The following is a 27,559-nucleotide window of genomic DNA, read 5'->3' on the forward strand; positions in this document are numbered from 1 at the left end:
AATCCTAGCAGATTGGGAGGCCAAGGAGGGTGGATCATCTGAGGCCAGAAGTTTGAGACCAGCCTGGCAAACATGGTGAAACCCCATCTCTACTAAAAAAAAAAAATACAAAAATTAGCTGGGCATGGTGGCGGGCACCTGTAATCCCAGCTGCTCTGGAGGCTGAGGAGAGAGAATCACTTGAACCCAGGAGGTGGCAGTCGCAGTGAGCCAAGATCGCGCCATTGCACTCCAGCCTGGGCAACAAGAGTGAAACTCCATCTCAAAAAAAAAAAAATTAGCCGGGCATGGTGGCACTCCCCTGTAATCCCAGCTACTCAGGAGTCTGAGGCACAAGAATCACTTGAGCCCAGGAGGCGGAGGTTGCAGTGAGCTGAGATCGTACCATTGCACTCCAACCTGGGCAACAAGAGTGAAACTGCATCTCAAAAAAAAAAAAATTAGCCAGGCATGGTGGCACTCCCCTGTAATCCCAGAAGAGACTTAATTTTCCAAACAATAAGCCCCAATAAAAACAGCATGAAGCCAATTAAATTTTTTCCAAAAAAAAATTTTTTTTGAGACAGAGTCTTGCTCTGTTGCCTAGGCTGGAGTGCAGTGGTGCGATCTCTGCTCACTGCAACCTCCGCCTCCTAGGTTCAAGTGATTCTCCTACCTCAGTCTCCCGAATAGCTGGGATTACAGGCATCTGCCACCATGCCCGGCTAATTTTTTGTATTTTTTAGTAGAGACAGGGTTTCCCCATGTTGGCCAGGCTGGTCTCGAACTCCTGACCTCGTGATATGCCCGACTCGGCCTCCCAAAGTGCTGGGATTACAGGCGTGAGCCACCACATCTGGCCCCAAAAATTTTATAAATAGTCTATAACATTTTAATCTTGACCATAAGATGTAACTTCCATAACCTTTGTATAACCTTTATAACCTTTATTAAGGAGTCAGTTAATGCTCCAAGAAAACCTTGTGAATCTGACACAGGGGCCCATATGCTGGTCTTGCATCAGTGTGTCTTTGACATTAATGGTTAATTTATAGAGAAACTGAATTTATTTTATTTCTCAAAATCAACCCTTACCATCTCACATGCCCACCTCTTCTGCAATAGTCCCTGGGCCTTGAGGAGTTTAACAGCTTTAATTTGTGGCCGTGTGTCTCGGCAATACAGTTATTTTGATTGGCATCTTCTACCGGGCCTGAAGATGAGGCTTTAATTGATTTTAGTTTTTAAGATTTAGCAGAATTGGTGTCCTTTTTAGACCCAAGAATCAAAGCCCTGTAACTCAGTGTCACAAGGACTTTAAAAGCACATACAGAAAAATACATGGATGTAATAAACTTAATTTAAAAAAATTGTTTTTGGCCTGGCATGGTGGCTCACACCTGTAATCTCAACACTTTTGGAGGCCAAGGTGGGTGGATCACCTGAAGTCAGGGGTTCAAAACCAGCCTGGCCAATATGGTGAAACCCCATCTCTACTAAAAATACAAAAATTAGCTGGGCCTGGTGGCAGGTGCCTGTAATCCCAGCTACTTTGGAGGCTGAGGCAGGAGAATTGCTTGAACCCGGGAGGCGGAGGTTGCAGTGGGCTGAGATCGTGCCACTGCACTCCAGCCTGGGTGACAGAGTGAGATTCCATCTAAAAAAAAAAAAAACGAAAAGGAAAAAGAAAAAAAACAAGAGTAGCCTCTGTTGCAATAACTATTTTAGTCAATAAATCAGGTAACACAATACAAAAGTAAGCAGTTTAGCCGGGCAAGGTGGGCAGATCACCTGAGGTCAGGAGTTCGAGACCAGCCTGGCCAACATGGTGAAAACCCGATTCTACTAAAAATACAAAATATTAGCCAGGCATGGTGGTGCATGCCTATAATCCCTGCTACTCAGGAGGCTGAAACAGAAGAATCACTTGAACCCGGGACGCAGAGGTTGCAGTGAGCCAGGATCACACCACTGCACACCAGCCTGGGCACGACAGAGTGAGACTCCATCTCAAAAAAAAAAAAAAAAATTTATTTTGCCAAGGTTGAGAACACACACCTGTGACACAGCTTCAGGAGATCTTGATGACATGTGTCCAAGGTGGTTAGGGCACAGCTTGGTTGGTTTTATACATTTTAGGGAGACATAAGACCTCAATCGATATAAGTAAGACGTACATTGGTTTAGTCTGGAAAGGCGGGACAACTCAAGCACGGAGAGGGCTTCCAGGTCACAGGTAGGTGAGAGACAAACTGTTGCATTCTTTTCAGTTTCTGATTAGCCTTTCCAAAGGAGGCAATCAGATATGTTTTTTTTTTTTTTTTTTTTTTTGACAGAGTCTCACTCTGTTACCCAGGCTGGAGTGCAGTGGTGTGATCTTGGCTCACTGCAAACTCCGCCTCCTGGGTTCAAGTGATTCTCCTGCCTCGGCCTCCCGAGTAGCTGGGACTATAGGCGCCCACCACCACGCCCAGCTAATTTTTGTATTTTTAGTAGAGACGGGGTTTCACCATGTTGACCAGGATGGTTTCAATCTCCTGACCTCGTGATCTGCCCGCCTCGGCCTCCCAAAATGATGGGATTACAGGTGAGAGCCACTGCGCCCCGGCCCCAGATATGCATTTATCTCAGTGAGCAGAGGGATGACTTTGAGTAGAATGGGAGGCAGTTTGCCCTAAGCAGTTCCCAGCTTGACTTTTTCTTTAGTTTAGTGATTTGGGGGCCCCAAGAGTCATTTTCCTTTCACACTGGTATATCCCAAAGTTCTGGAAGAGGATCAGGCACATAATAGGTGCTCAATAGTTGATGAATTGAACCAAATTGAATTGAATCCTTCCCACAGTTCACTACTCCTCTTTTTTTTTTTTTTTTTTTTTTTTTTCTGAGACGAAGTCTGTGTTGCCCAGGCTGGAATGCAGTGGCAGGATTTCGGCTCACTGCAACCTCTGCCTCCTGGGTTCAAGCAATTGTCTTACCTCAACCTTCTAAGCAGCTAGGATTACAGGCATGCGCCACCATGTCTGGCTAATTTTTGTACTTTTAGTAGAGATAGAGTTTCACCACGTTCGCCAGGTTGGTCTTGAACTCCTGACCTCAAGTGATCTGCCTGCCTCGGCCTCCCAAAGTACTGGGATTACAGACATGAGCCACCGTGCCCAGCCTTTTATTTTTTTATTTTTTGACACTCTTTCTGTTGCCCAGGCTGGAGTGCAGTGGCATGATCTTGATTCACTGCAACCTCCGCCTCCCGGGTTCAAGCAATTCTCCTGCCTTAGCCTCCCGAGTAGCTGGGATTACCAGCGTGTGCCACTGTGCCCGGCTAATTTTTGCTATTATTTTTAGTAGAGATGGAGTTTCACCATGTTGGCCAGGCTGGTCTCGAACTTCTGACCTCAGATGATCCGCCCACCTCAGCCTCCCAAAGTGCTGGGATTACAGGCATGAGCCACCGCGCCTGGCCTGTATTTCTTAAATGTATTTGAATGTATTTGATTGAGGCCAGGCGCGGTGGCTCAAGCTTGTAATCCCAACTCTTTGGGAGGCCGAGGCGGGCCGATCAGCTGAGGCCAGGAGTTCGAGACCAGCCTGGCCAACATTGTGAAACCCCTTCTCTACTAAAAATACAAAAATAAGCCAGGCGTGGTGGCGAGCACCTGTAATCCCAGCTACTGTACTCGGGAGGCTGAGGCAGGAGAATCGTTTGAACCTGGGAGGCAGACGTTGCAGTGAGCCGAGATTGTGCCACTGCACTCCAGCCTGGGTGACAGAGTGAGACTTGGTCTCAAAAAAAAAAAAGTATTTGATAGAAGTCTCATGTCTCCCTAAAATGTATAAAAGCAAGCTGCACCCCAACTACATTGGGCACATGTTCTCAGGATCTCCTGAGGGCTGAGTCACAGGCCATGGTCACTCATATTTGGCTCAGAATAAATCTCTTCAAATATTTTACAGAGTTTGACTCTTTTTGTCAATATCACCATCTATTTTATTTGTGTCTTATCTCATTACAAAAAGAAACTGAGCTCCGAAAATCATATTATGCAGTAAACATGAGACTATTTGTGCATGCACATGTTATTTATTATAAAATACTTTTGCAAAGACACTGAAGGTTTTTGACGTAATAATTCATTCTTCCACCACCCTTACAGAGCAAAAGTTTTCTATTTTTTCATATTCCAAAGGTGCCATCATAGTTTCAAGTCTGCCTTCTGCCTTGTTCTCTTAGCATTGCTTTATAACCAATTTTCATGTCGCTACGTGGTCTTTGCAGCTATAACGTTTCCTGGAATATAATGTTGCATCAAATAGATTTCATCTTCCTGGTAACAGCAGTGTCCATCTCCTACGAAACTCTCCATCACCCACCCGACTCCATGTGGTTCCAGTGGGACAGCCAATCACAACAGCCTCCCTCTGGCCACGTGACTCAGGTTTGTTCAATCACAGTGCCGTATTACTCTGGCCACAGAGACTGGTCCAGGAATGAGCAGGTCAGGACAGACTCCAGGAGAAAGAGAAGCTTCTGGGCCTCTGAGAAAGAGAAGCTTTCTCTTCCCTCCAAGCTCACAAGGCAGGAACAATCTACGTCAGGAGCTGTCTATACCTTAGCCTACTTCCTTCCCCTGGAAAAGGAGGAAGCCAGTCAACAGTGGGAGAAAATGAGCCCCATACCTGAGGGAAGCAGAGCCAAGAGAGGGAGGAAGCCTGGCGGTGGCGCATGCCTGTAGTCTCAACTACTCCGGAGGCTGAGGCAGGAGGATCACTTGAGCCCAGGAGTTCGAGGCTGCAGTGAACCAAGACCACGCCCCTGCACTCCAGCCTGGGTGACAGAGCAAAAAAAAAAAAGCCGGGGATTACAATGATATTTGAGTCCCTTGGACCTCCCAGTTTCCAGAGGCATGACATTCCCTTTTGCGCTTGAGCTGGTTTTAGCTGGTTTTCTGTCACTTACTGCTGAAAGAATCTTGACCATTACAATTTATCCCCTAGCGCAGAACTGGGAGACAGTCCTCCTAGGGAAGCTTACAGTCTTTAGCATTACAAATAATTAGTGCAGCCGGGCGTGGTGGCTCACACCTGTAATCCCAGCACTTTGGGAGGCTGAGGCAGGCAGATCACTTAAGGTCAGGAGTTCATGACCAGCCTGGACAACAAGATGAAACCCCGTCTCTACTAAAAATACAAAAATTAGCCAGGCATGGTGGCACAAGTTTGTAATACCAGCTACTCAGGAGGCTGAGGCCAGAGAATAGCTTGAACCCAGGAGGCGGAGGTTGCAGTGAGCCAAGATCACACGATTGTACTCCAGCCTGGGCGGCAGAGTGAGAATCCGTCTCAAAAAAAAAAAGACTTCAATTTGAAGTCTTTTTGAAATATTATTATTATTATTATTATTTGAGACGGAGTCTTGCTCTGTTGCCCAGGCTGGAGTGTAGTGGTGCAATCTCGGCTCACTGCAACCTCCGCCTCCTGGGCTCAAGCCATTCTCCTGCCTCAGCCTCCCCAGTAGCTGGGACTACAGGCGCCCGCTACCACGCCCGGCTAACTTTTTGTAGAGACAGGATTTCACCATATTGGCCAGGCTGGTCTTGAACTCCTAATCTTGTGATCCTCCCGCCTCAGGCTCCCAAAGTGCTGGGATTACAGGCGTGAGCCACCACGCCCGGCCTGAAATATTAATGAAGTAACCCTAGGAGCTTCAATGTGACTGGTTTAGACTTTGCTTGGAGAGTCTGTTCTGGAAGGATGAAGGAGCCCATAAGTGTCTGCCCCATCTCTTTGTGTCCACACCCAGCAGCCTCCTTCGGTCTTCCTCATGTCATTGACCTGTTGGTTGGAAAAAGTGGGTGTCAGGGAGAAGAGGCACTTTGACTGTTCATTTAAAATCAGGCAGAGGGGTTTAGCCAAGCCAAGAGGCAGGGCATGAAGGAGCATTGTGGGAATCCAGGGAAGCGCAGGCACAGCGAAGAGGAAAGTAGGCACGTCTGGAGAACCGTGAAAGGGAAACAAACTGATCTGAAATGAAAAGAGGGAGACATGGAGGCCATATCGTGAGCAATCACACCGGGCAGACAGGCCCTGAAGGTTTCAGAGCAGAGTAGGGGGAGTGGATCACGATAGTTTTTGTTTGTTTGTTTGTTTGTTTTTGAGACAGGGTCTTAAAATCGCCTTTGTAAAGTTATAACTGAGGAAATTATGACAGTGAAAGAAATCAGACCTCACCAGTTCCATGTTGCTTCTAACCTTTAAGCTGTCCTTGTTCATTCCTCAGCGTAGGCTGAACTAACTTTGGGAAGGAATTCAGTTCATGGTTTGACTCTGAAACAAAATTGTTAATAGTCCTTAACTGAAAAGACCCCCTTCTTGCCTGGGGACCAGTCTGCCTTTGCAGGACTAACAAATTGACAGATTAGCTACAAGATTATAAATTAGTTTGGAGGTCATGCAGCCGCTGGCTCTATGAATCAGCTGATACCACCCAGACCTTAATCTGGCACCACCTGTTCTGTCATCACACCCAGGAACAGAAGACAGCAAGAAAACCTCACTTCGACCCCCTGCAATTCCATCTCCAACCTGACCAATCAGCACTCCCCACTTCCCAAGTCCCTACCCGCCAAATGATCTTTAAAAACTCTGATTCTGGTAGCCGGGCACGGTGGCTCAAGCCTGTAATCCCAGCACTTTGGGAGGCTGAGGCGGGCAGATCACGAGGTCAGGAGATCGAGACCATCCTGGCTAACACGGTGAAACCCCGTCTCTACTAAAAGTACAAAAAATTAGCCGGGCGTGGTGGCGGGGGCCTGTAGGCCCAGCTACTGGAGAGGCTGAGGCAGAATGGCGTGAACCCGGGAGGCGGAGCTTGCAGTGAGCCAAGATGGCGCCATTGCACTCCAGCCTGGGCGACAGAGCGAGACTCCGTCTCAAAAAACAAACAAACAAACAAACAAACTGATTCTGCTTGGGGAGACTGATTTGAGTAATAATATAATAAAACTCCCGTTTCGGCTGGGCGCCGTGGCTTATGCCTGTAATCCCAGCACTTTGGGAGGCCGAGGTTGGCGGATCACGAGGTCAGGAGTTCAAGGCCAGCCTGGCCAACATGGTGAAACCCTGTCTCTACTAAAAATACAAAAAATTAGCCGGGTGTGGTGGCACACGCCTGTAGTCCCAGCTACTCGGGAGGCTGAGACAGGAGAATCGCTTGAACCCAGGAGACAGAGGTTGCAGTGAGCAGAGACCATGCCATTGCACTCCAGCCTGGGTGACAAAGCGATACGCCATCTCAAAAAAATAAATAAATAAATAAGATTTGGTTTAGGAGTCATGCAGCTGGAGGCTGCAAGATTCTGAACCTCCCCAAATTGCTCCTGGGGATAACATCGTTGTAAAACCTAAGATGAGTGCTTGTGATATTTTGCAGACCCTGGACTCAAAGTATCATCTGGCAACACCCAGATCAATAAACTGGTTCATCTGTTCTTGTGGCCCCCACCCAGGAACCGACCCAGTGAAAGAGGAGAGTTGCAACTCCCTGTGATTTCATCTCCCACCTAACCAATTAGCACTCCCCACTTTCCGACCCCCTACCCACCAAATTATCAAAAACCCTGATCTCTGAATTTTCAGGGAGATTGACTTGAGTAATAATCAATTTTGCATGTGGCATGGCCGGCCTCGTGTCAATTAAACTCTTTCTTTACTGCAATGCCATGGTCTTTATTTGTGCAGAGGACAGGAAGAGCCCACTGGGCAGTTACATTTCCACTGAGGATGCTAAGCTGGTGGAATATGGGCCTGGAGCTGCTAGTGGCCATCAATGAGGTGGCCTGAGAATAAAACCGATACATGGCAGAGGTGGAGAGAGACAGATTTGAGTGCCTGATTCTGCTGGCCTGAAGTCATATCTGTGTCTGGAGCTTTCAGTTGTGTGAGTCAATGAATTCCCTTTTTGTAAGCTAGTTTGAGTTGGATTTCTGTCACTTACAACAAAACAATCCCTTATAAAGGGAGCTTCTAATAAAAGAAGTGTTGAGTCCAACTGCCTCCGGTAGGGCCAGGACTTGGAAGTCCAGTAGACTCTTTCATGGAGCACAGAACACCTGGGCCTCATTTCTGTCTGCAAAGCTGTTAATGTAGGTAGCCTGCCTGTAATGGGGGATAAATCAGGAAGAAGCAGTAAGGAAAAGCTGGCCTGCTCTGGGAATTTATACAGGTTTTGGCCCAGGTGAGGATACACACAGACGATCCTTCCTCACCACCACTAGGTGGAGTTTGAGCACTTCGGGTGCGGGCTCAGCAGCCAAAAGGAACCCACCAGTGTCTAGGCCACCAAGGAAGAGGCAAGAAAGACACAGCCCCCTGCCCTCCAAGCCTCCGCGTCTTTCTCGCTCCCTCTCTATGTTACCACCCCTTCTTTCAGACACCTGGGGACTTTTACGTTCCCTATGCAACTCCTCTCAAATCTGATTCAGGACATTCACATCCAGGAAAAAATGGTAACAGCCTACAATAAATCAAGACAGCATGATATTGGTCAAAGGCTAGACACACAGATCAAGGGAACAGAAGAGAGGGCACAGAAATCGAGCCACACAAATACAGAAAACAGATTTTTTACAAAGGACCAAAGGAAGAAGAAGAAAGAAGAAGGAGAAGAAGAGGAGGAAGAGGAAGAAGACGACGAAGGAGGAGGAGGAGGAAAGAAGAAAGAAGAAATGAGAGAGAAGAGGAGGATGAGAAGAAACCAAACCCAGACCTCACATAATTTACAAAAATTAACTCAAAATGGATCATAGACCTAAATGTAAAAAGTAAAACTATAAAGCTTCTAGAAGAAAACATAAAAGAAAATCTAGGTGACCTTGGGCTTAATTATACATTTTTGGGTTTTTTTGTTTGTTTTGTTGTTGTTGTTGTTGTTGTTGTTGTTTGAGACGGAGTCTAGCTCTGTTGCCCAGCTGGAGTGCAGTGGTGCGATCTCGGCTCGCTGCAAACTCCGCCTCCTGGGTTGAAGTGATTCTCCTGCTTCAGCCTCCCAAGTAGCTGGGATTACAGGTGCCCGCCACCACACCCAGCTAATTTTTGTATTTTTAGTAGAAACGGGGTTTCACCAGGTTGACCAGGCTGGTCTCGAACTCCTGGCCTTAGGTTATCCACCCACCTGGGCCTCCCAAAGTGCTGGGATTACAAGCATGAGCCACTGCATCCGGCCTCAATTTTTTTTTTTTTTTTTTTTTTTGAGACAGAGTCTCACTCTGTCGCCCAGGCTGGAGTGCAGTGGCGCGATCTCGGCTCACTGCAAGCTCCGCCTCCCGGGTTCACGCCATTTTCCTGCCTCAGCCTCCCTAGTAGCTGGGACTACAGGCGCCCGCCACCACGCCCGGCTAATTTTTTGTATTTTTAGTAGAGATGGGGTTTCATTGTGTTAGCCAGGATGGTCTTGACCTCCTGACCTGGTGATCCGCCCGCCTCGGCCTCCCAAAGTGCTGGGATTACAGGCATGAGCCACCACACCCGGCCAATTTTTGTTTTTGTTTTTTTTTTTTAGTAGAGATGAGGGTTCACCATGTTGGCCAGGATGGTCTCGATCTCTCGACCTTGTGATCCGCTGACCTCAGCCTCCCAAAGTGCTGGGATTACAGGCGTGAGCCACCATGCCCAGCCCTGATATATAGATAGATAGATAGATAGATAGATAGATAGATAGATAGATGTAATTTTGAGACGGAGTTTAACTCTTGTTGCCCAGGCTGGAGTGCAATGGCGCAATCTCCTGCTCACTGCAACCTCCACTTCCGGGGTTCAAGTGATTCTCCTGCCTCAGCCTCCCGAGTAGCTGGGATTACAGGCATGCGCCACCACGCCCAGCTAATTTTGTATTTTTTTTAGTAGAGAAGAAGTTTCCCCACATTGGTCAGGCTGGTCTCACACCCCCGACCTCAGGTGATCTGCCTGCCTTGGCCTCCCAAAGTGCTGGGATTACAGGTGTGAGCCACCATGCCCAGACTCCTGATATTTTTAATTAAAAAAAAAATTAGGAGGTCAGGGAACCCAATATGGAAGGCAGATTGTGGCAAAAGAATTTAATGATACTACTAATGTATGAAATAACTTTTCTGAAGGGAGCTGGGGGGAAAGGTGCTGACCTGAGTAATTTTGGAAATGGGTCGAGTCTGTAAGATCAAAGGCAAATGGAACTACACATAAGCACTGTACCCTAGTTTATAAGATTGTTCTCCACAGGGGTATGTGTTAACAATTCTCTTTTGAGACATTATGATTACAAATAAAGAAATATTTTATTTTATTTTATTGAAACGGAATCTTGCTCTGTAACCTAGGCTGGAGTGCAACGACGCGATCTTGGCTCACAGCAACCTCCGCCTCCCAGGTTCAAGTAATTCTCGTGCCTCAGCCTCCCAAGTAGGTGGGACTACAGGTGCGTGCCACCACACCCACCTAATTTCTGTATTTTTAGTAGAGACGGGGTTTTGCCATGGTGCCCAGGATCGTCTTGAACTCCTGACCTCAGGTGATCCACCTGCCTCAGCCTCCCGAACTGCTGGGATTACAGGCATGAGCTACTGTGCCTGGCACAAATAAAGAAAAATTTTAGGCTGGGTGTGGTGGCTCACCCCTGTAATCCTAGCACTTTGGGAGGCCGAGGCAGGTGGATCACCTGAGGTCAGGAGTTCGCAAACCAGCCTGACCAACATGGAGAAACCCTGTTTCTACTAAAAATACAAAATTAGCCAGGCGTGGTGGCGCATGCCTGTAATCTCAGCTACTTGGGAGGCTGAGGTAGGAGAATCGCTTGAACCCGGGAGGCAGAGGTTGCAGTATGCCAAGATCATGCCATTGTGCTCCAGCCTGGGCGACAACAGCAAAACTCCATCTCAAAAAAAAAAGAAAGAAAGAAGAAAAAGTTTAGGCCGGGTGCAGTGGCTCATGCCTGTAATCCCAGCACTTTGGGAGGCCAAGGCGGGAGGATCACCTGAGGTCAGGAGTTCGAGACCAGCCTGGCTAACATGGTGAAACCCCGTTTCTACTAAAAATACAAAAACAAATTAGCCAGGTGTGGTGGTTCATGCCTGTAATCCCAGCTACTCAGGAGGCTGAGGCAGGAGAATCACTTGAACCTGAGAGGTGAAGGTTGCAGTGAACTGATATTGCAACATTGCACTCTAGCATGGGCAACAAGAACAAAACTCCATCTCAAATAATAATAATAATAATAATAAATTTAAAAAGAAAAACAAAACAATTCTGATACTCTTATACACGTGTCCTGGAATAAACAATTAAGTAAATAGATGGCAAATTATGGAAGCCAGGTTTCTCACAGTTGGGGTGGGAGTTTAGATAAACAGGGGAGGTGGCTAGAATGATCCATGTAGTAATGGATTAAAGTTGGAGACATCAGTATGAATTCATGCTTAGCTTAATATAGATATGGATGGTTATATATGGAAATACATGTTTGTGTATATACGTGGGTTAGTATACACACATATATTTCCTTGCTTTCTCAGATGTGAGGGTCCAGAAGCAATGATACCTCAAAAGCAACAAGCACACCTAGGGCCCAGATCTTGGATTCTAAAACCATTTGCCAATAAAAGAAAATAGGGGTCCTTGGAGAAATGGCTGATTGCAGGACTGTGGCAGGAAATACACAAAATGAGCCTGGAGCATTTTATAGTACCAGAAAGTAAGGTGACACTAAATAAAAACAAGGTTTTAATTAAAATAACAACGATGACAACAACACTGATGGGACTCTTATTTTTCTCCCTGGCTGAGGATTGACCGCCATCATGAATGACTTAGTAACCATCTGAACTAGGAAGTTCATGATCAACTGACTACATACTTCAGGAGGAACAAATGGTTATTGAGGTCCTTCACCCTGGGAAGACAACAGTACCTAAGACAGAAATTCAGGAAAAACTAGCCAAAATGTATGAGACTACACTAGATGTCATCATCTTTGTTTGTTTTTGTTTGTCTTTATGAGATGGAGTCTCCGTCTGTCACTCAGGCTGGAGTGTAGTGGCGCAATCTCGGCTCACTGCAACCTCTGCCTCCTGGGTTCAAGTGATTCTCCTGCCTCAGCCTCCCGAGTAGCTGGGATTACAGGTGCCTGCCACCACACCCGGCTAATTTTTGTAGTTTTAGCAGAGACAGGGTTTCACAATGTTGGCCAGGCTGGTCTCAAACTCCTGACCTCATGTGATCTGTCTGCCTCTGCCTCCCAAAGTGCTGGGATTACAGGCGTGAGCCACCACGCCTGGCCTCATCTTTGTATTTGGATTCAGAACTCATTTTGGTGGTGGCAAGACAACTGGCTTTGGCATGATTTATGATTCACTGGATTATGCAAAGAAAAATAAACCCAAATGCTGACTTCCAAGACATGGCCTGGATGAGAAGAAAAAGAACTCAAGAAAGCAATGAAAGGAACACAAGACCAGAATGAAGAAAGGGGGACTGCAAAGGACAGTGTTGGTGTGGCAAAAAGCCAAAGGAGTAAAGATGCCACAATAACATCTGTGGCCACTGTGGATTTTTCACAAGATTTATAAACTAAAAACCTTTGTGTGCAAAAAAAATGGATGGGGGTATGCTAAAGAGACACAGGAGCCAACGGAAACGCTCTCAAAGGCCAAAGCTAGAACGAAATTAGCTAGAAAATAAATATGAAGTATATTGGATTATAACCCAAAGTATAAATGTCCATGAGTCCATACTGATTAAATAAATGGTTGAATAAATAATGGAGGAGTAGAGACAAATATCTGATATGAAAGAACTCCAGGCCGGGGATGGTGGCTCACGCCTGTAATCCCAGCACTTTGGGAGGCTGAGGTGGGTGGATCACGAGGTCAGGAGATGGAGACCATCCTGGCTAACACGGTGGTCTCTGCTAAAAATACAAAAAATAAGCCGGGCGTGGTGGCGGGCACCTGTAGTCCCAGCTACTTGGGAGGCTGAGGCAGGAGAATGGCGTGAACCCGGGAGGCGGAGCTCTCAGTGAGCTAAGATCGCGCCACTGCACTCCAACCTGGGCGACAGAGCGAGACTCTGTCTCAAAAAAAATAAAAATAAAAATAAAGAGCCTAAGGACTAAGGATTTAATTAACCAAGCACCAACCCGTGCAGCCTCAGGAGACTGGTCCCGCAGCGCAGGTGTGTCCCTCTACCCCCCGCAAGCCGGGCCGCGTCTTCCTGGCTCTCCTGGCGCCGGCACCGAGCAGGGCGTGGACCTGAACTTATGTGACCCCACCCGGTCACAACCCGGGGTAGGAAGCTAAAGAAGGGAGCCGTCCGCCCACCCGAGGGGCGGTCCCAGCGCCCCAGTGGGGGACTGCTGCGCTCGGCCTCTGTGTTCGATCGGGAACCCAGGTCTCTTCCCTGCCAATAACAAAACCGCCGCGTCCCGGGCCTCCCTTCCGGAGCCGGAGTCGGCGGCCGAGCGCTGGTGGCGGAGCCTGGACAGTTAATTCCAACCGCCTCCGGGTGATTCCGGGGACAGGAGCGCGGAGAGCTCCTCCCATTGGCCGCGGAGCCGGCTCGGCGCTGATTGGCTGAGGGCCTCGTTCGTGGCTCTCGAAGGCTCCCCATTGGCCCCGCGCTCCAGTGGCAGGAGTGTGGCGGCCCGGCCTCCGCAGGCTACCCGGGGTTGAAGCTGCTGCGATCTCCGGTGGCTGCCTGAGGACGCTCAGGGACGCTCATTCCTGGCCAGAGTCCTGACTTCTTTCTCGGATCCAGATCTCGTTGCTGGCTCGAGGAAATCACCGGCTCTTCTCCCGGATCCTTTTCTTCTCTCACTTGCTGGCTTTCTTCTTCCTGCCTCCCTGGCTTCCATCTCCCAACCCCGCGATTCCCTCCTCTACTCCCGTGCTCCCGTCGCCCGCCATCCTGAGCCATCCCACCTGCAACCTTCTGTCTTTTGCCCCTCCTTGACCTCAGAGGGTCCTGCCATAAGCTTCTCACCAGAATCTCCTAGATTTCTATCTCTTCCCTGCTTGCCAGCTCTTGACTCCCAAATTCCAGCTGACGTTTGACCACTTGACATTTGACCCTGACACCCTTGACTGCAAATCTAAATTCTTATCTTCTGCAACCTGTACTGCTGAAACAGGCCTTCCCCCTGTCTTCCAACCCCGCTTTCTGACACCCATTTTTACTTTCTTACTCTTGGGTCAGTTCCTGCTACAGCTATCGCACCATGGACTTCTTGATGAGTGGCCTGGCAGCCTGCGGGGCCTGTGTATTCACCAATCCCCTGGAGGTGGTGAAGACCAGGATGCAGTTGCAAGGAGAACTGCAGGCCCCTGGCACATACCAGCGGCACTACCGAAATGTCTTCCATGCCTTCATCACCATCGGCAAGGTGGATGGCCTTGCTGCCCTGCAGAAAGGCCTGGCCCCCGCCCTCTTGTACCAGTTCCTGATGAATGGCATCCGACTGGGCACCTATGGGCTGGCTGAGGCTGGGGGCTACCTGCACACAGCCGAAGGCACCCACAGTCCTGCCCGCAGCGCAGCAGCTGGGGCCATGGCTGGGGTCATGGGAGCCTACTTGGGGAGCCCCATCTACATGGTAAGAAGAGGGCTCTTGCCTGGGACCTTCAGGGCAGATCCTCGTTGTAGGATAGGAGCTGGTCTTTCCTAAGGGCATAGGTGGCAGGGTGCTGCCCCACTGCAAGCAGGGAAAGGCATCAGGAAAGTGCTGGTAGGCTTCGGAGTCTTCTGATCTGCCCTATACACACCCGTCTGATGGACACGATTGAATGTATTGATTAAGATTATGGGCTTTGGGGCCGGGTGCAGTGGTTCACACCTGTAATCCCAGCACTTTGGGAGGCCAAGGCGGGCGGATCACGACGTCAGGAGATGGAGACCATCCTGGCTAACACAGTGAAACCCCATCTCTACTAAAAATACAAAAAATTAGCCGGGTGCGGTGGTGGGCGCCTGTAGTCCCAGCTACTCGGGAGGCTGAGGCAGGAGAATGGCATGAACCCGGGAGGCGGAACTTGCAGTGAGCCGAGATCCAGTCACTGCACTCCAGCCTGGGCCACAGAGCAAGGCTCCGTCTCACAAAAAAAAAAAAAAAAAAAAAAAAAAAAAAAAAAAAAAAAAAAAAAAGATTATGGGCTTTGGAATCAGACTTTCTGGAACTAAAATCCTGGCTTTGAAAATTACTAGTTGTTGGCCGGGCGCGGTGGCTCACGCCAGTAATCCCAGCACTTTGGGAGGCCGAGGCGGGCGGATCACGAGGTCAGGAGATGGAGACCATCCTGGCTAACACAGTGAAACCCCGTCTCTACTAAAAATACAAAAAATTAGCCGGGCGTGGTGGTGGGCGCCTGCAGTCCCAGCTACTCCGGAGGCTGAGGCAGGAGAATGGCCTAAACCCAGGAGGCGGAGCTTGCAGTGAGCTGAGATCCGGCCACTGCACTCCAGCCTGGGCCACAGAGAGAGACTCCGTCTCAAAAAAAAAAAAGAAAGAAAGAAAATTACTAGTTGTTGAGCTTCAGTTGCCACATCTGTAAAATGGTGATAATTATAGTGCCCTTTCTGTGTGATCATTGGGAGGATCGAGGGAGACAAATGCGGTAGACATGAAAGCATTAGTGCGAATCCTGGCAGACAGTAAGCATTTGGTAGCATTTGCTTTTATTATTATGTGTTGATATTGAGGTTGGATTTGTGAAGGGGAGGATAAGGAATTTAACATACGTCAGAGAGTCTAGGGATCAGGAAGACCCTGGGCATCACAGAATTAACAATCTCAACATCTGCCCCTTTGAGTTATCTGGTATAGGTGAAGGGTCAAGAGCCTGAGGCCCAGAAAGGGGAAGTGACCCACTCAAGGTCACAGCTGTTTATTGCTAGGACTAGGCCCTGCTTAGTGCTCCCAAGAGCAAAAGAGACTGGGAAGTAGTATGTCCTGTAGCAGAGGCAGTCTGGTCTCATTCTCAGGGTGTGAGTTTCAGGGACAGTGGTCTCTCCAAAGTCAGCTAGATACCTCTGTGGGGATTGGGGGCTAGAGAGCAAGTTTTGCCCAGAGTCTGATGGGGAGCCTGATAGAAGTGGTGGCTGGAGATCCAGTCTGGGAATGGGAGCTAGCATGAGAGGCTGGACACCAGGTCTTGCCTAACATGAACAGCCTTAAGAAATATTGCCATTCTCCAACCACTCCACCCCCCACTGCTAGCCCCAAGGGAAGGAGGATATGAAGGGGTTGGGGTGTCTTGCAGTGCTGGGAGATCCATCCCCCGGGGCTGGAGCCTAGAGACAGAGTCTTTTTGTTAACCAGTTTGTTAAGTAGGAACAACAATAATCAGAGTAAGGGGCTATTCATTGCTGAACACCCTAGAGGAAGTGTGAGGGGGTGAGACATTTGGTTCTGAGGTAGGAGGATGGCCACTGGGGCACAGGCTATGATATTCTCTTGTTCCCAGGTGAAGACACACCTACAGGCACAGGCAGCCTCAGAAATTGCTGTAGGGCACCAGTATAAGCATCAGGTGAGGGTTCCCAAGTCTGCCAAAGTCCCTGACCATCCTTTCTCTTTTCCCCTAGCTTTCTGCCTGCACCCAACAGATCCAATCCCAGCCACTGCTCTGCTCAACCCATTGGTTCTGTCCCATTTTGCCCCTGGAGTCTACCCTGACCCTCTTTACTCTTTTTTTAGATGGAGTCTCGCTCTGTTGCCCAGGCTGAAGTGCATTGGCACGATCTCAGCTCACTGCAACCTCCGCTTCCCGGGTTCAAGTGATTCTCCTGCCTCAGCCTCCTGAGTAGCTGGGACTACAGGCGTGCACCACCACACCCAGCTAAATTTTTTTTGTTTTGTTTTGTTTTGTTGAGACAGAGTCTTGCTCTGTTGCCCAGGCTGGAGTGCAGTGGCGCGGTCTTGGCTCACTGCAACCTCCACCTCCCGGGTTCAAGTGATTCTCCTGCTGCAACCTCTTGAGTAGCTGGGATTACAGCCATGCGCCACCACATCCAGCTAATTTTTGTATTTTTAGTAGAGATGGGGTTTCACCATGTTGGTCAGGCTGGTCTCGAACTCCTGAACTTGTGATCCGCCCGTCTCGGCCTCCCAAAGTGCTGGGATTACAGGCGTGAGCCACTGCACCCGGCAATTTTTGTATTTTTAATAGAGATGGGGTTTCACCATGTTGGCCAAGCTGGTCTCAAACTCCTGACCTCAGGTGATCCACCTGCCTGGGCCTCCCAAAGTGCTAGGATTACAGGCGTGAGCCACCGTGCCTGATGCCTCTTTCCAATATGTACTCCAGTTCCTCTAATTTTCTGCCCCTGTTTCTCCTGACCAGTGAATGGCCTCACTTGCATACATCCCACCCCAGTTCTTGGGTACCCAGGGAGGGAACAATGGGGTGGCTAGACAACCAAGGGCCCACATTCTGGCTCTAAGCCCACATTGAACTGGTTGTCTGGACAAGAGGTTCCTATTAAGGACCCATCCTTGGCAGTGTTAGGATGGCAGCCCCTGATGCTGGGCTGTCTGAACCCCACCCCCGGTCTTCCCCACACTAGGGCATGTTTCAGGCGCTAACCAAGATTGGCCAGAAACATGGTCTGGTGGGGTTATGGCGTGGGGCTCTGGGCGGCCTGCCCCGAGTTATCGTCGGTTCCTCCACCCAGCTGTGCACCTTCTCATCCACCAAGGACCTCCTGAGCCAGTGGGAGGTACTGCCTGGGAAATGGGTGGGTCTGTTTCGGGAAGCGGGGAAGGGGAGGGCAAACTGCGCTAGGCCCTGGAGGGGATGGTGCCCAACATCCACAGGTGAGGGAGTGGCAGGAGGGCTTGGAGGTCAACTCTCTAGACCCTTCCCACAGTTCTCTTGTCACTTCCTCCCAGAAGGGGTACCTGAGCCTTCAGGGTACCCTGGCCTTCCTCCTTCTCACTGTTTTTGCACTGTTATAACTGGTGCAGTGGAAGCTCCCCCAGTTACCAGCATCTCTGTCCCCAGGGCAGGGACTGTCCTGTCCTTGGGGTGGAATAGTTGGCTGGTTGACAATGCTCTTCCTCTCTACCCCCTTAGATCTTTCCTCCCCAGAGCTGGAAGTTGGCGCTGGCGGCTGCCATGATGAGTGGCATTGCAGTTGTCTTGGCCATGGCACCCTTTGATGTGGCCTGCACAAGGCTCTACAACCAGCCCACAGATGCACAGGGCAAGGTAAGGAAGTGCTCTGGGATGCAGGCGGGAAGCAGGGGATGGGGAAGGCAGATTGCGGGTGCAGGTGGGATAGCCTGAAATGCTGTCTGTGGAGGTGCTGCCCCTGGTGGGCTCTGACAAACTCCTTCTCTGTGCTCTTCCTCCCTCTCTGACACACTCTCAGGGCCTCATGTACCGGGGGATACTGGACGCTCTGCTGCAGACAGCTCGGACCGAGGGTATTTTTGGCATGTACAAGGGTATAGGTGCCTCCTACTTCCGCCTCGGCCCCCACACCATCCTCTCCCTCTTCTTCTGGGACCAGCTGCGCTCCCTCTACTACACAGACACTAAATAACAGCCGCTCTCCCAGTCTCCACCAAATGAGCACTCCTTGGCCACTTGTGCCTCCACCACTATGTCCTGGTGACTACTGATTAGGTGACCTTTCATCCATCCATGGGGGACAGCCAACCCCACTCCCCATCTGTTCTCAGGGTTGAATCACTACAAGAGATGAGTTTCCCTTCTTTCCTTGGGTGTTGCTTTAAACCTTCCCTACCCATTCCCTGGGTAACTCACACCCCTCTCTCAGGGCTGAACGAGTCATCCCAAAGTGTATTTCCTCCCTCTCACCACTGCCACCCTTGAGTCCCTCCTGCTCCCATGCACAGTTTTAAACTCCTCCCTCCAAAACCAAAGGGAATTGAGAGACCCAATTCCCAGGCGTCTGGGACCCAGGCGTCCTGTTAGATTCAAAGGCACAGAGATTATATTGATTATAAAGCAAGTTTATTCTGAAGAGGGATTGTCTTATGTTTACGCACAGGGAAGAAATAAGAGGAAACCCTCTTTTCAACCTCTTTTCCCCCTCACAGAACCGAGTCCCCAAGTTCTCAGCAACATCATGCAGTGCTTCAGCGCCTTTACTGGGGACCAAAGATGTTGGGATCATGAAGGGTCAGACTGGTCACCAGCTGTTCAAAGTCACCCAGGCTCCAGGGTGCAGGTGACAGATTTTCAGGGCCAAGAGATGACCTGTTGTCAGGGCTTGGGGTGGGGGAACAGATGGAGACAGAACATCATCCAGGCCTGAGGTTTGGAAATTGCCAATTCCTGTTCCCCAGAGGACCTGGGTATCAGTTACCCCAAACCTCTGGCCCACTCCCGCTTCCTTGGAGGATCCCACCAGTGAGTCTCCCTGTTTTGTCCCTCCCAGCCCGATTCTCCTGGGAACCCAGTCATGAGATACCCGCCCGTTCCTTCCTCCTTACGGGGGCTGATTGAAGGTGAGCAAGAGATCAGTCTGGTACTGGGGCAGCCTCAGCAAGGCCTGATGAAGTGTCACGTCCTTTGCTACCTAAGGGGATCAGAGTCAGGATGCTTACCTGGATCTCTGCGTCCCCGCTACCGCCCTTCCAGGACATTACACACTCTCGGGCCCTCACCTGCTGGTTTTCCTTAGCTATCTGCTGCTTGCCAGAGAGGACCCAGGCTTCTTGACAGCAGCCCCTCAGGGCCAGGTTCTCCAAACTGAGAGGCTGAACAGACTCCACATGGACAGCCCTAGCCCCCTGCACGCCACCAACATCCTCAAAGTGGTACCTGGAGTAGGGAAGCGGGGTCAGGAAGGGACATCTCTGGTCGCCTCCCCGGGAGCATCTTTAAGTTGCAGGCCTGGCTCCCGGCCCGTGCGTGGTCTCACCGCCCGGATTAACCGTCGGCCGCGGGCCCTGCCCACTGGCCCGACCCCGCCCCTGCCATTGGCCAGCCGGGGGCCATTCCCTCACCGCGCAGCCGCTTCGCCCCGCACGTGGGCCTGCAGCTCGAGAAGTTCCACTATCAGGCTCTGGTCCGTCACGGGATGGCAGAAAACTTCTTGATTGTCCGGGACCGGTCGGAGGTCGCTGGAGTGAGGCAAGGCAGACCCTGGTTGACCCCGGTCTCTTCCCACAACCCACCCAGTCAGCTGCCCCTGGGCGCCCCGGCCTTCTCACCTTACGTCAATGGCCCCCATGGGGAGGATGGCGGAAAAGGCGCCCCCGAACAGCGGGCAGTCTCTCGTGGGCTCCATGGGTCTGAGGCTGGGTTATGGGCATTAGAAAGGTTTAAAAGAAGCCCACATTGGGTCACGTGGCATCGGCTCCCTGGGTTTCGCAGCTGCCACCGCCACCCGGGTCTGGCTTAGCTCCCGGATCCTTTAAGATTTGGCTCCGCCCTGCGCTCTCGCTGGCCAATCGGCGCCAAGACCCTGGGGGCGGGGGTCAGCGGCTTTGCTCCGGAAGCCGCGCTCTTAGGAGGGCGCCTGGCGGGACGGTGGGGTCTGCCTTGGGGTTGGACTTAGGGTTAGGGTCTGTGTCGCCCCCGGTGGTCACGAGCATGCTCCCGCCAGCCTCCTCTTGATTGATTGATTGATTGATTGACAGGTCTCGCTGTGTCGCCCAGGCTGTAATGCAGTGGCGCGATCACGGCTCACTGCAGTCTCCACCTCCAGGACTCAAGTGATACTCCTGCCTCAGCCTCTTGAGTGGCTCCTGCTCCCGCCACCACGCCCGGCTAAATTTTTAATTACTTGTAGAAATGGGGCGGGGTGGGGAGTGTCTTCCAATCTTGCCCAGGCTGGCCTCAAACTCCTGGACTCAAGCGATCCTCCCGCCTCGGCTCCCTAAGTGCTGGAATTACAGGCGAGAGCCACAGCGCCTGGCCTCCTCGTCCTTTTCAAGTGGTCACACCTTCCAAGAAGGTCGCCTGAGACCCTCCTGAGGGGCAGGTGCTCGTCAAAGGGGCCCACGTCTAGGTAGGGTCTCTTGAGTCAGGAAAGCATAGTTTCACGGTGTTCTGGGCCTCTGAACGACGAATGGGCTGCCACCCAGACCGCTAATTCATAGATCTGCTGCTGGGAATTAGGGGAACAATGCGTCCAGGTTAGGATTCAGGTCTCACACCTTCCTGAAAGTGAGAGCCAACCTGGGTATTAGAAATCTAATTCCTCTCAAATATTTGCCTTGGGAATGCTCCCGGGCAGGTGCAACCCCACCCCCAGCCCCGCACACCTGGACAGAAGCACAGATTAAACCCTCTTTTGTTTGTCTTTTACAGATTTGTTGTGTTCTTTAAGTTTTAACTTCACTATATCATTTCAGTTCATTTCTCTATTCATCTTTGATCCCCAGCACCTGGCACGGTGTTTAGAGCATAACAGACCTGATATATATTGGGTTTTTTTGTTTTGTTTTGTTTTTGAGATGGAGTTTCACTCTTGTTGCCCAGGCTGGAGTGCAATGGCATGATCTTGGCTCACTGCAACCTCCACCTCCTGGGTTCAAGCTGTTCTCCTGCCCCAACCTTCCAAGTAGCTGGATTACAGGCATGCACCACCACACCCAGCTAATTTTGTATTTTTAGTAGAGATGGAGTTTCTCCATGTTGGTCAGGTGAGTCTCCAACTTCCGACCTCAGGTGATCCGCCTGCCTCGGCCTCCCAAAGTGCTGGGATTATTACAGGCGTGAGCCACCGTGCCCAGCCCAGACCTAATATATATTGTTAAGTGATTGAATAAACTCAATGCAAATGTCTGGAACCCAGGAGATCACCCATACCCTCATGGATTCTAGATGTCACCTACTTCCCAGCCAAGAATTGGGCAAGAGGACTCTGATCTTGAGGCCATTCCACAGGGTTCCAAGTGCTGACCATACCTCTGGACCCTAATGACTTAGTGAAATGAAGCCAAAGGGTGCATATTTATTGGTCTCTTACCTTGCCAGGCCCTATGTGAAGGGCTGGAGATACAAAGACATTTAGGACACAGCCCCTGATGCCTCACTGAAGGAACAGTGGAGCACACTTTGAGTCTTTTTTTTTTTTGAGAGGCGGTCTCACTGTTGCCAAGACCAGACTGTAGTGGTGCAGTCATAGCTCACTGCAGCCTCAGCCTTGTGGGCTCAAGCCATCCTCCTGCCTCAGCCTCCTGAGTAGCTGGGGCTACAGGCATGCACCACCATGCTCCGGTAATTTGTGTGTGTGTGTTTTTTTTTTTTAGGGATGGAGTCTCACTGTGTTGCCCAGGCTGGTCTCGGACTTCTGGTCTCAAGTGATCCTCCTGCCTTGGCCTCCCAAAGTGATGGGATTATAGGCATGCGCCACCATGCCTGGCCCATACTTTGAGTCTTAAAGTTTGACTCAGAATTCAGTAGGACATCCTAGGGGTATTCTAGCTGGGGGAACATCAGGAGCAAAAACTTGGAGATGAGAGGGCATATTTTGGAGAAAGAAAGTGTATCTGTTTGGCAAGGGAGGGTAGGATGGGAATGGGTGGCAGGGAGCTGCAAACATGGTCAGGTGTGCAGGGTTTATGTAGCGCACACTAAGGAGCTTGACTCCTCATTTCTTACTATAGCCATCAGACTCCTCTCTGAGTCTCATTTCCTCATCTTTAAAATGCTGTTGGGGGGCCAGGCGCCGTGGCTCACACCTGTAATCCCAGCATTTTGGGAGGCCAAGGCGGGCGGATCACTTGTGATCATGAGTTCGAGACTAGCCTGGCCAACATAACGAAACCCCATCTCTACTAAAAACACAAAAATGAGCCAAGCGTGGTGGCAGGCACCTGTAATCCCAATTACTAGGGAGGCTAAGGCAGGAGAATTGCTTGAACCCAGGAGGTGGAGGCTGCGGTGAGCCAAGATTGCGCCACTGTACTCCAGCCTGGGCGACAGAGCAAGACTCCGTCTCAAAAATGAAATAAAATGCTGTTAGGAAGAAACGAGATATGGGCCAGGTGCAGTGGCTCATGCCTGTAATCCCAGCACTTTGGGAGGCCCAGGTGGGTGGATCACCTGAGATCAGGAGTTCCAGACCAGCCTGGCCAACATGGTCAAACCCTGTCTCTACTAAACATACAAAAAAAAAAAAAAAAAAACAAAGGAAGAAATCAGATATGGATGTAGTTGAGTCTGACCTATTTCTGGGTAAAGAGAGTAGAATAAGTTTGCTGTATGAGGAATTTGACAGAGCGGAGGCGTTACAGGCTCTAGAGGGAAAGAAGGAGCCCAGCCATGGGAAACAAAAGGAGCCAGGTCAGAGGAGTCCACCCCATGATGCTTCTCTGGGATAATGAGTGACAGACCTCTCTGTCCCTCTCTCCTCCTTGCTGCCAGCCTGCTCTCCAGCTCCATTCCCCACCAGGGGCAATACTGGCTCTGGCTGCTTTGGGAGCAGTCAAGCAGGTAGAGTCCTTGGAAAGGGACCTACTGGGACATAGAAGTTAACAGGGTGCCTGCACCAGGCATAAGGGGGTGTGGAGGCCTGTTACATGGGCCCAGAGGAGGTCACGCTAGGTCAGGAAGGCTGAGAAAAAAGCCCCCCCAAGTTCCTCATTTTGGGTGTCTGGCCTGTCTCATGTTCTCCCATGAGCCCTGCGCAGCTGGGGACCCCTGGCCCTCCACAATTCTGTAGGCTCTTGGGGGCTGCTCAGCCGGACCTCCTCTGAATGAATGGGGTAGAAGGCCACCCTCACTTGGCAAATCCCCACGCTTGGCTCCACTTCCCCTTCTCCCTTCACCTTTTTTTTGTGTGCCTGTCAATTCTGCTGGCCCTGCCACCTGTCGACTCCCTCAAGTGTTCAAATTCCAACTTCCCAAGGGACAGGATCCAATTGGGTCGATTAGTTGTTATTCAATCTGAAAGTACCTATTTGGCCGGCTCTCCTGCCTGGCCACTCCTCAGGCCACCACCCAAACACAAGGGAGATCTCTGGTCCAGCTGGCTGTGGCTAGGATGATAAGTATCAGGGGACAAATCTCAGTAGAGAGAAGGCCAGCAGCCACTTTTCTCAGGCGAATGTGAGGGTATGGCTGGCTCTCAGCCCACTGGTTGCAAGTAGGCCTGCAACTGATTGATTCTCTACACCTGGGACATTCCCTTATCCAATGCCCTGCATGCAGTTGATGCAGTTGTTTGCTTTGGGGACAAGAGTCCCAGAGACTCTCCCCTTTAGGGCACCAAGAGATGGACTCAGATCAGAGAGACAACACCACACCCAAAGTCAAGCATTCCTTTGAGAAGAGTTAGGACAATGAATATTTCTATTAAGCAGGGGTTTTCGTCCTTTTTTCTACTGTGGGCTGCTTTGGCAGTTTTGTGAAGCCCATGATCCCCTATTCGGTGTAATGTTATTATTATTTTTATTTTTTCTGTGTTTTTGAGACAGGGTCTTATTCTGTCACCCAGGCTGGAGTGCAGTGGCATGATAACAGCTCACTGCAGCCTCAACCTCCTGGGCTTAAGCCATCCTCCCACCTTGGACTCTCAAAGAGATTACAGGCATGGGCCAGGTGCGGTGGCTCACGCCTGTAATCCTAGCACTTTGAGAGGCCTAGGTGGGCAGATTGCTTGAGCTCAGGAGTTTGAGACCAGCCTGGAAAACAAAGTGAGACTCTGTCTCTATTACCAAAAAAAAAAAAAAAATTAGCCAGGCATGGTGGCATATGCCTGTAGTGCCAGCTACTTGGGAGGCCAAGGTGGGAGGATGACTTGAGCCTGAGAGGCAGAGGTTGTAATGAGCCAAGATCACGCCATTGCACTCCAGCCTGGTCAACAGAGCCAGACTGTTTCTCAAAAAATAAAAAAGAAAATTAAACCCAGATATTTGATAGAGTACAAGTCTACTTCTTTGTTATCATATTAACTAGATCTAGCAGCAGTCTCTAATAAATGTAATAAAAAACTAGCAATGCATACAAATTATGGTTCAAGATATCCACAGCCATTCTAAAGTAAGCATATCTGTAACTGCTATTGAGATGAAACCACAGATACTGCTAATACTACTGTGGTTTGTTACCTAAATTCACAGTGAAAGGAAATGCTAAATTTCAGTTAAAAGGTTACTGAAAACATGGCTGTACGCAGTGGCTCACCCCTGTGATCCTAACACCGTAGGAGGCCCAGGAGGGAGGACTGCTTGAGCCCAGAAGTTCGAGACTAGGCTGCGCAACATGACAGAACACCAACTCTACCAAAAAAATACAAAAATTAGCTGGGCATAGTGACTCGCACCTCCCAGCTACTGGGGAGGCTGAGGCGGGAGGATTGCTTCAGCCTGGGAGCTTGAGGCTGCAGTGAGTCGACATCATGCCACTGCACTCCAGCCTGTGTGACAGAGGGAGACACTGTCTCAAAAAAAAAAAAAAAAAAAAAAAGCCAGGAGTGGTGGTACACACCTGTAGTATCAGCTACTTGGGAGGCTGAGGTGGGAGGATGGCTTGAGCCGGGAGGTTGAGGCTGTGGTGAGCCGAGATGCCACTGCACTCTAGCCTGGGTGACAGAGGGAGACCCTGTCTCAAAATATCATAGCCTGGGCGACAAGAGCTAAACTCCATCTCAAAAAAAAAAAAAAGAAAGGAAAAAGAAAGATGAAATTTTTATCCAAGCTCATTGACTAAAGACTAAGAAACCCAGCTATGAAGTATTTTGTGTATTTAGCCCTGTACTAGGCTTTAGGAGAGGGTCTAAAAATGAGTAAAACATGGCCCTTTTTCTGGGCCTTCAGCCTGAACAGGAAGAGCTAGGGCGTGCTACAGTTCATATCCTGTAATGAGATCTAGTTTGTGCCCCTGCTTAGTCCCCGGCTGAGAAACCTGCCTTGGGGAGATGCTTAGGATTGTCTGGCAATCAGTGGTAGCCACAGTAGATACACAATATACAAAGGCCTGCTATAACGAAGTTAGTGTCTGAGGAAGACCAGTGTGTCCTCGTGTTTGGAGCAATTCTATACCTGTCACTCAGTCCTTTCCCTGTAACGTTTCAGCCCCATATCCCATCATTTTCCCCTTATAGTCTTTTTTTTTTTTATGTTTTGAGACAGAGTCTCGCTCTGTCGCCCAGGCTGGAGTGCAGTGGCATGATCTTGGCTCACTGCAACCTCCACCTCCCGGGTTCAAGTGATTTTCCTGCCTCAGCCTCCCGAGTAGCTGGGATTACTGGCATGTGCCACCACTCCTGGCTAATTTTTGTATTTTTAGTAGAGACGGGGTTTCACCATGTTGGCCAGCCTGGTCTTGAACCCCTGACCTCAGGTGATCCACCCGCCTCTGCCTCCCAAAGTGCTGGGATTACAGGTGTGAGCCACTGCGCCCTGCTGTTTTCCCCTTATAGTCTGTTTCTCCTTATAGACACTGAACTTTCTTCAATCCCTTGACTGAGTCAACCTCTTTCATGCCTCTGGGCATTTGCACATGTGATGCCCTCTGCCTAGAACTTTCTTTCCCCCTTCTTCCCTAGCTAGCTCATCCTCAGATCTCCAGAAAACATTTGTGGATTAACTGCTGGCTCCTGCTGTGCTGCTATGCTCCTGTCACCACTGCAGGCGCCTCACTGTGTAACACACTAAGCACCAGGAGAGAGGGGTCCATGTCTGTCTTTTCACCATCAACTTTCCACTGACTTGTACAGGGCCTGGCCTGTATTTATTGGATGGCAGTTAAGAGATAGATTATTTACCAGTTAGGCCCTTTTAAAAGATGTTGTACAATAAAGAACTTGACTGGGCCAGGCGCAGTGGCTCAGCCTGTAATCCCAACACTTTGGGAGGTTAAGGTGGGAGGATCACTTGAGCCCAGGAATTCGAGACCAGCCTGGGCAATGTAGCCAGACCCCATCTCAACCAAAAATTTAAATAATTAGCTGGGCATGGTGGTATGCACACCTGTAGTCCCAGGGAAGCTGAAGCAGGAGGATCGCTTGAGTCCAGGAGTTTGAGGTTGCAGTGAACTATGATTACACCACTACACTCCAGCCTGGATGACAGAACAAGACTCCATCTCTTTTTTTTCTCTTTTTTTTTGAGACAGAGTTTTGCTCTTGTTCCCCAGGCTGGAGTGCAATGGCACGATCTCGGCTCACCACAACCTCCGCCTCCCAAGTTCAAGTGATTCTCCTGCCTCAGCCTCCTGAGTACCTGGAATTACAGGCATGCACCACCATGCCCAGCTAATTTTTTTTTAGTTTTAGTAGAGATGGGGTTTCTCCATGTTGGTCAGGCTGATCTCGAACTCCCAACCTCAGGTGATTCGCCCGCCTCAGGCTCCCAAAGTGCTGAGATTACAAGCGTGAGCCACCACGCCTGGCCAAGACTCCATCTCTTAAAAAAAATAAAAATAAAAATAAAAATAAAAATGAAAGAGCAGGCGCAGTGGCTCACGCCTGTAATCCCAGCACTTTGGGAGGCAGAGGCGGGTGGATCACCTGAGGTCAGGGGTTCAAGACCAGGCTGGCCAACATGATGAAACCCCGTCTCTACTAAAAATACAAAACTTAGCCGGGCGCAGTGGTGGGTGCCTGTAATCCTAGCTACTAAGGACGCTGAGGCAGGAGA

The 27,559-nt window shown here is 49.9% G+C and overlaps 2 protein-coding genes and 1 pseudogene across 3 annotated transcripts; 2 read left to right on the forward strand and 1 right to left on the reverse strand.

The window, feature by feature from the left end:
• The first annotated feature begins 11,801 nt into the window (after window positions 1–11,801).
• Window positions 11,802–12,643, forward strand: LOC134808965 (small ribosomal subunit protein eS24-like; annotated as a pseudogene).
• A 678-nt stretch (window positions 12,644–13,321) lies between these two features.
• Window positions 13,322–18,716, forward strand: SLC25A35 (solute carrier family 25 member 35). Of its 2 annotated transcripts, XM_009432788.5 has the most exons (5): window positions 13,322–14,590; window positions 16,458–16,523; window positions 17,560–17,712; window positions 18,069–18,203; window positions 18,367–18,716. In XM_009432788.5, the coding sequence occupies exons 1-5, from the start codon at window positions 14,216–14,218 to the stop codon at window positions 18,538–18,540; spliced, it is 903 nt and encodes a 300-aa protein (XP_009431063.1). In that variant the 5' UTR covers window positions 13,322–14,215; the 3' UTR covers window positions 18,541–18,716. The 2 variants fall into 2 exon arrangements, with proteins under 2 accessions (XP_009431063.1, XP_063655862.1); XM_063799792.1 differs by lacking the exon at window positions 16,458–16,523 and having other exon boundaries at window positions 13,623–14,590.
• Window positions 18,717–18,952: 236 nt separating this feature from the next.
• On the reverse strand, window positions 18,953–20,711 carry RANGRF (RAN guanine nucleotide release factor). The gene is made up of 5 exons (XM_003315600.7): window positions 20,180–20,711; window positions 19,973–20,089; window positions 19,631–19,787; window positions 19,457–19,542; window positions 18,953–19,232 (listed from the first exon to the last, which is right to left on the reverse strand). Exons 1-5 carry the CDS (start codon window positions 20,254–20,256, stop codon window positions 19,109–19,111), a joined length of 561 nt encoding a protein of 186 aa, XP_003315648.1. The 5' UTR covers window positions 20,257–20,711; the 3' UTR covers window positions 18,953–19,108.
• Between the last annotated feature and the right edge of the window lie 6,848 nt (window positions 20,712–27,559).

The sequence above is a fragment of the Pan troglodytes genome, chromosome 19, assembly GCF_028858775.2.
Source record: "Pan troglodytes isolate AG18354 chromosome 19, NHGRI_mPanTro3-v2.0_pri, whole genome shotgun sequence".
NCBI lineage: Eukaryota > Metazoa > Chordata > Mammalia > Primates > Hominidae > Pan > Pan troglodytes.

Bases quoted from the DNA above. Each gene is read 5' to 3' on its own strand.
- SLC25A35 (XM_009432788.5), top strand. From the start codon at position 14,216: ATGGACTTCTTGATGAGTGGCCTGGCAGCCTGCGGGGCCTGTGTATTC. The intron at 14,591-16,457 runs GTAAGAAGAGGG...TCTTGTTCCCAG, and splicing joins TGGGGAGCCCCATCTACATG to GTGAAGACACACCTACAGGC. The intron at 18,204-18,366 runs GTAAGGAAGTGC...ACACACTCTCAG, and splicing joins CCACAGATGCACAGGGCAAG to GGCCTCATGTACCGGGGGAT.
- RANGRF (XM_003315600.7), bottom strand. From the start codon at position 20,256: ATGGAGCCCACGAGAGACTGCCCGCTGTTCGGGGGCGCCTTTTCCGCC. The intron at 19,543-19,630 runs GTGAGGGCCCGA...TGATCCCCTTAG, and splicing joins TAGCTAAGGAAAACCAGCAG to GTAGCAAAGGACGTGACACT. The intron at 19,233-19,456 runs GTAAGGAGGAAG...CCCCACCCCAAG, and splicing joins CTCACCTTCAATCAGCCCCC to CCCTGACAACAGGTCATCTC.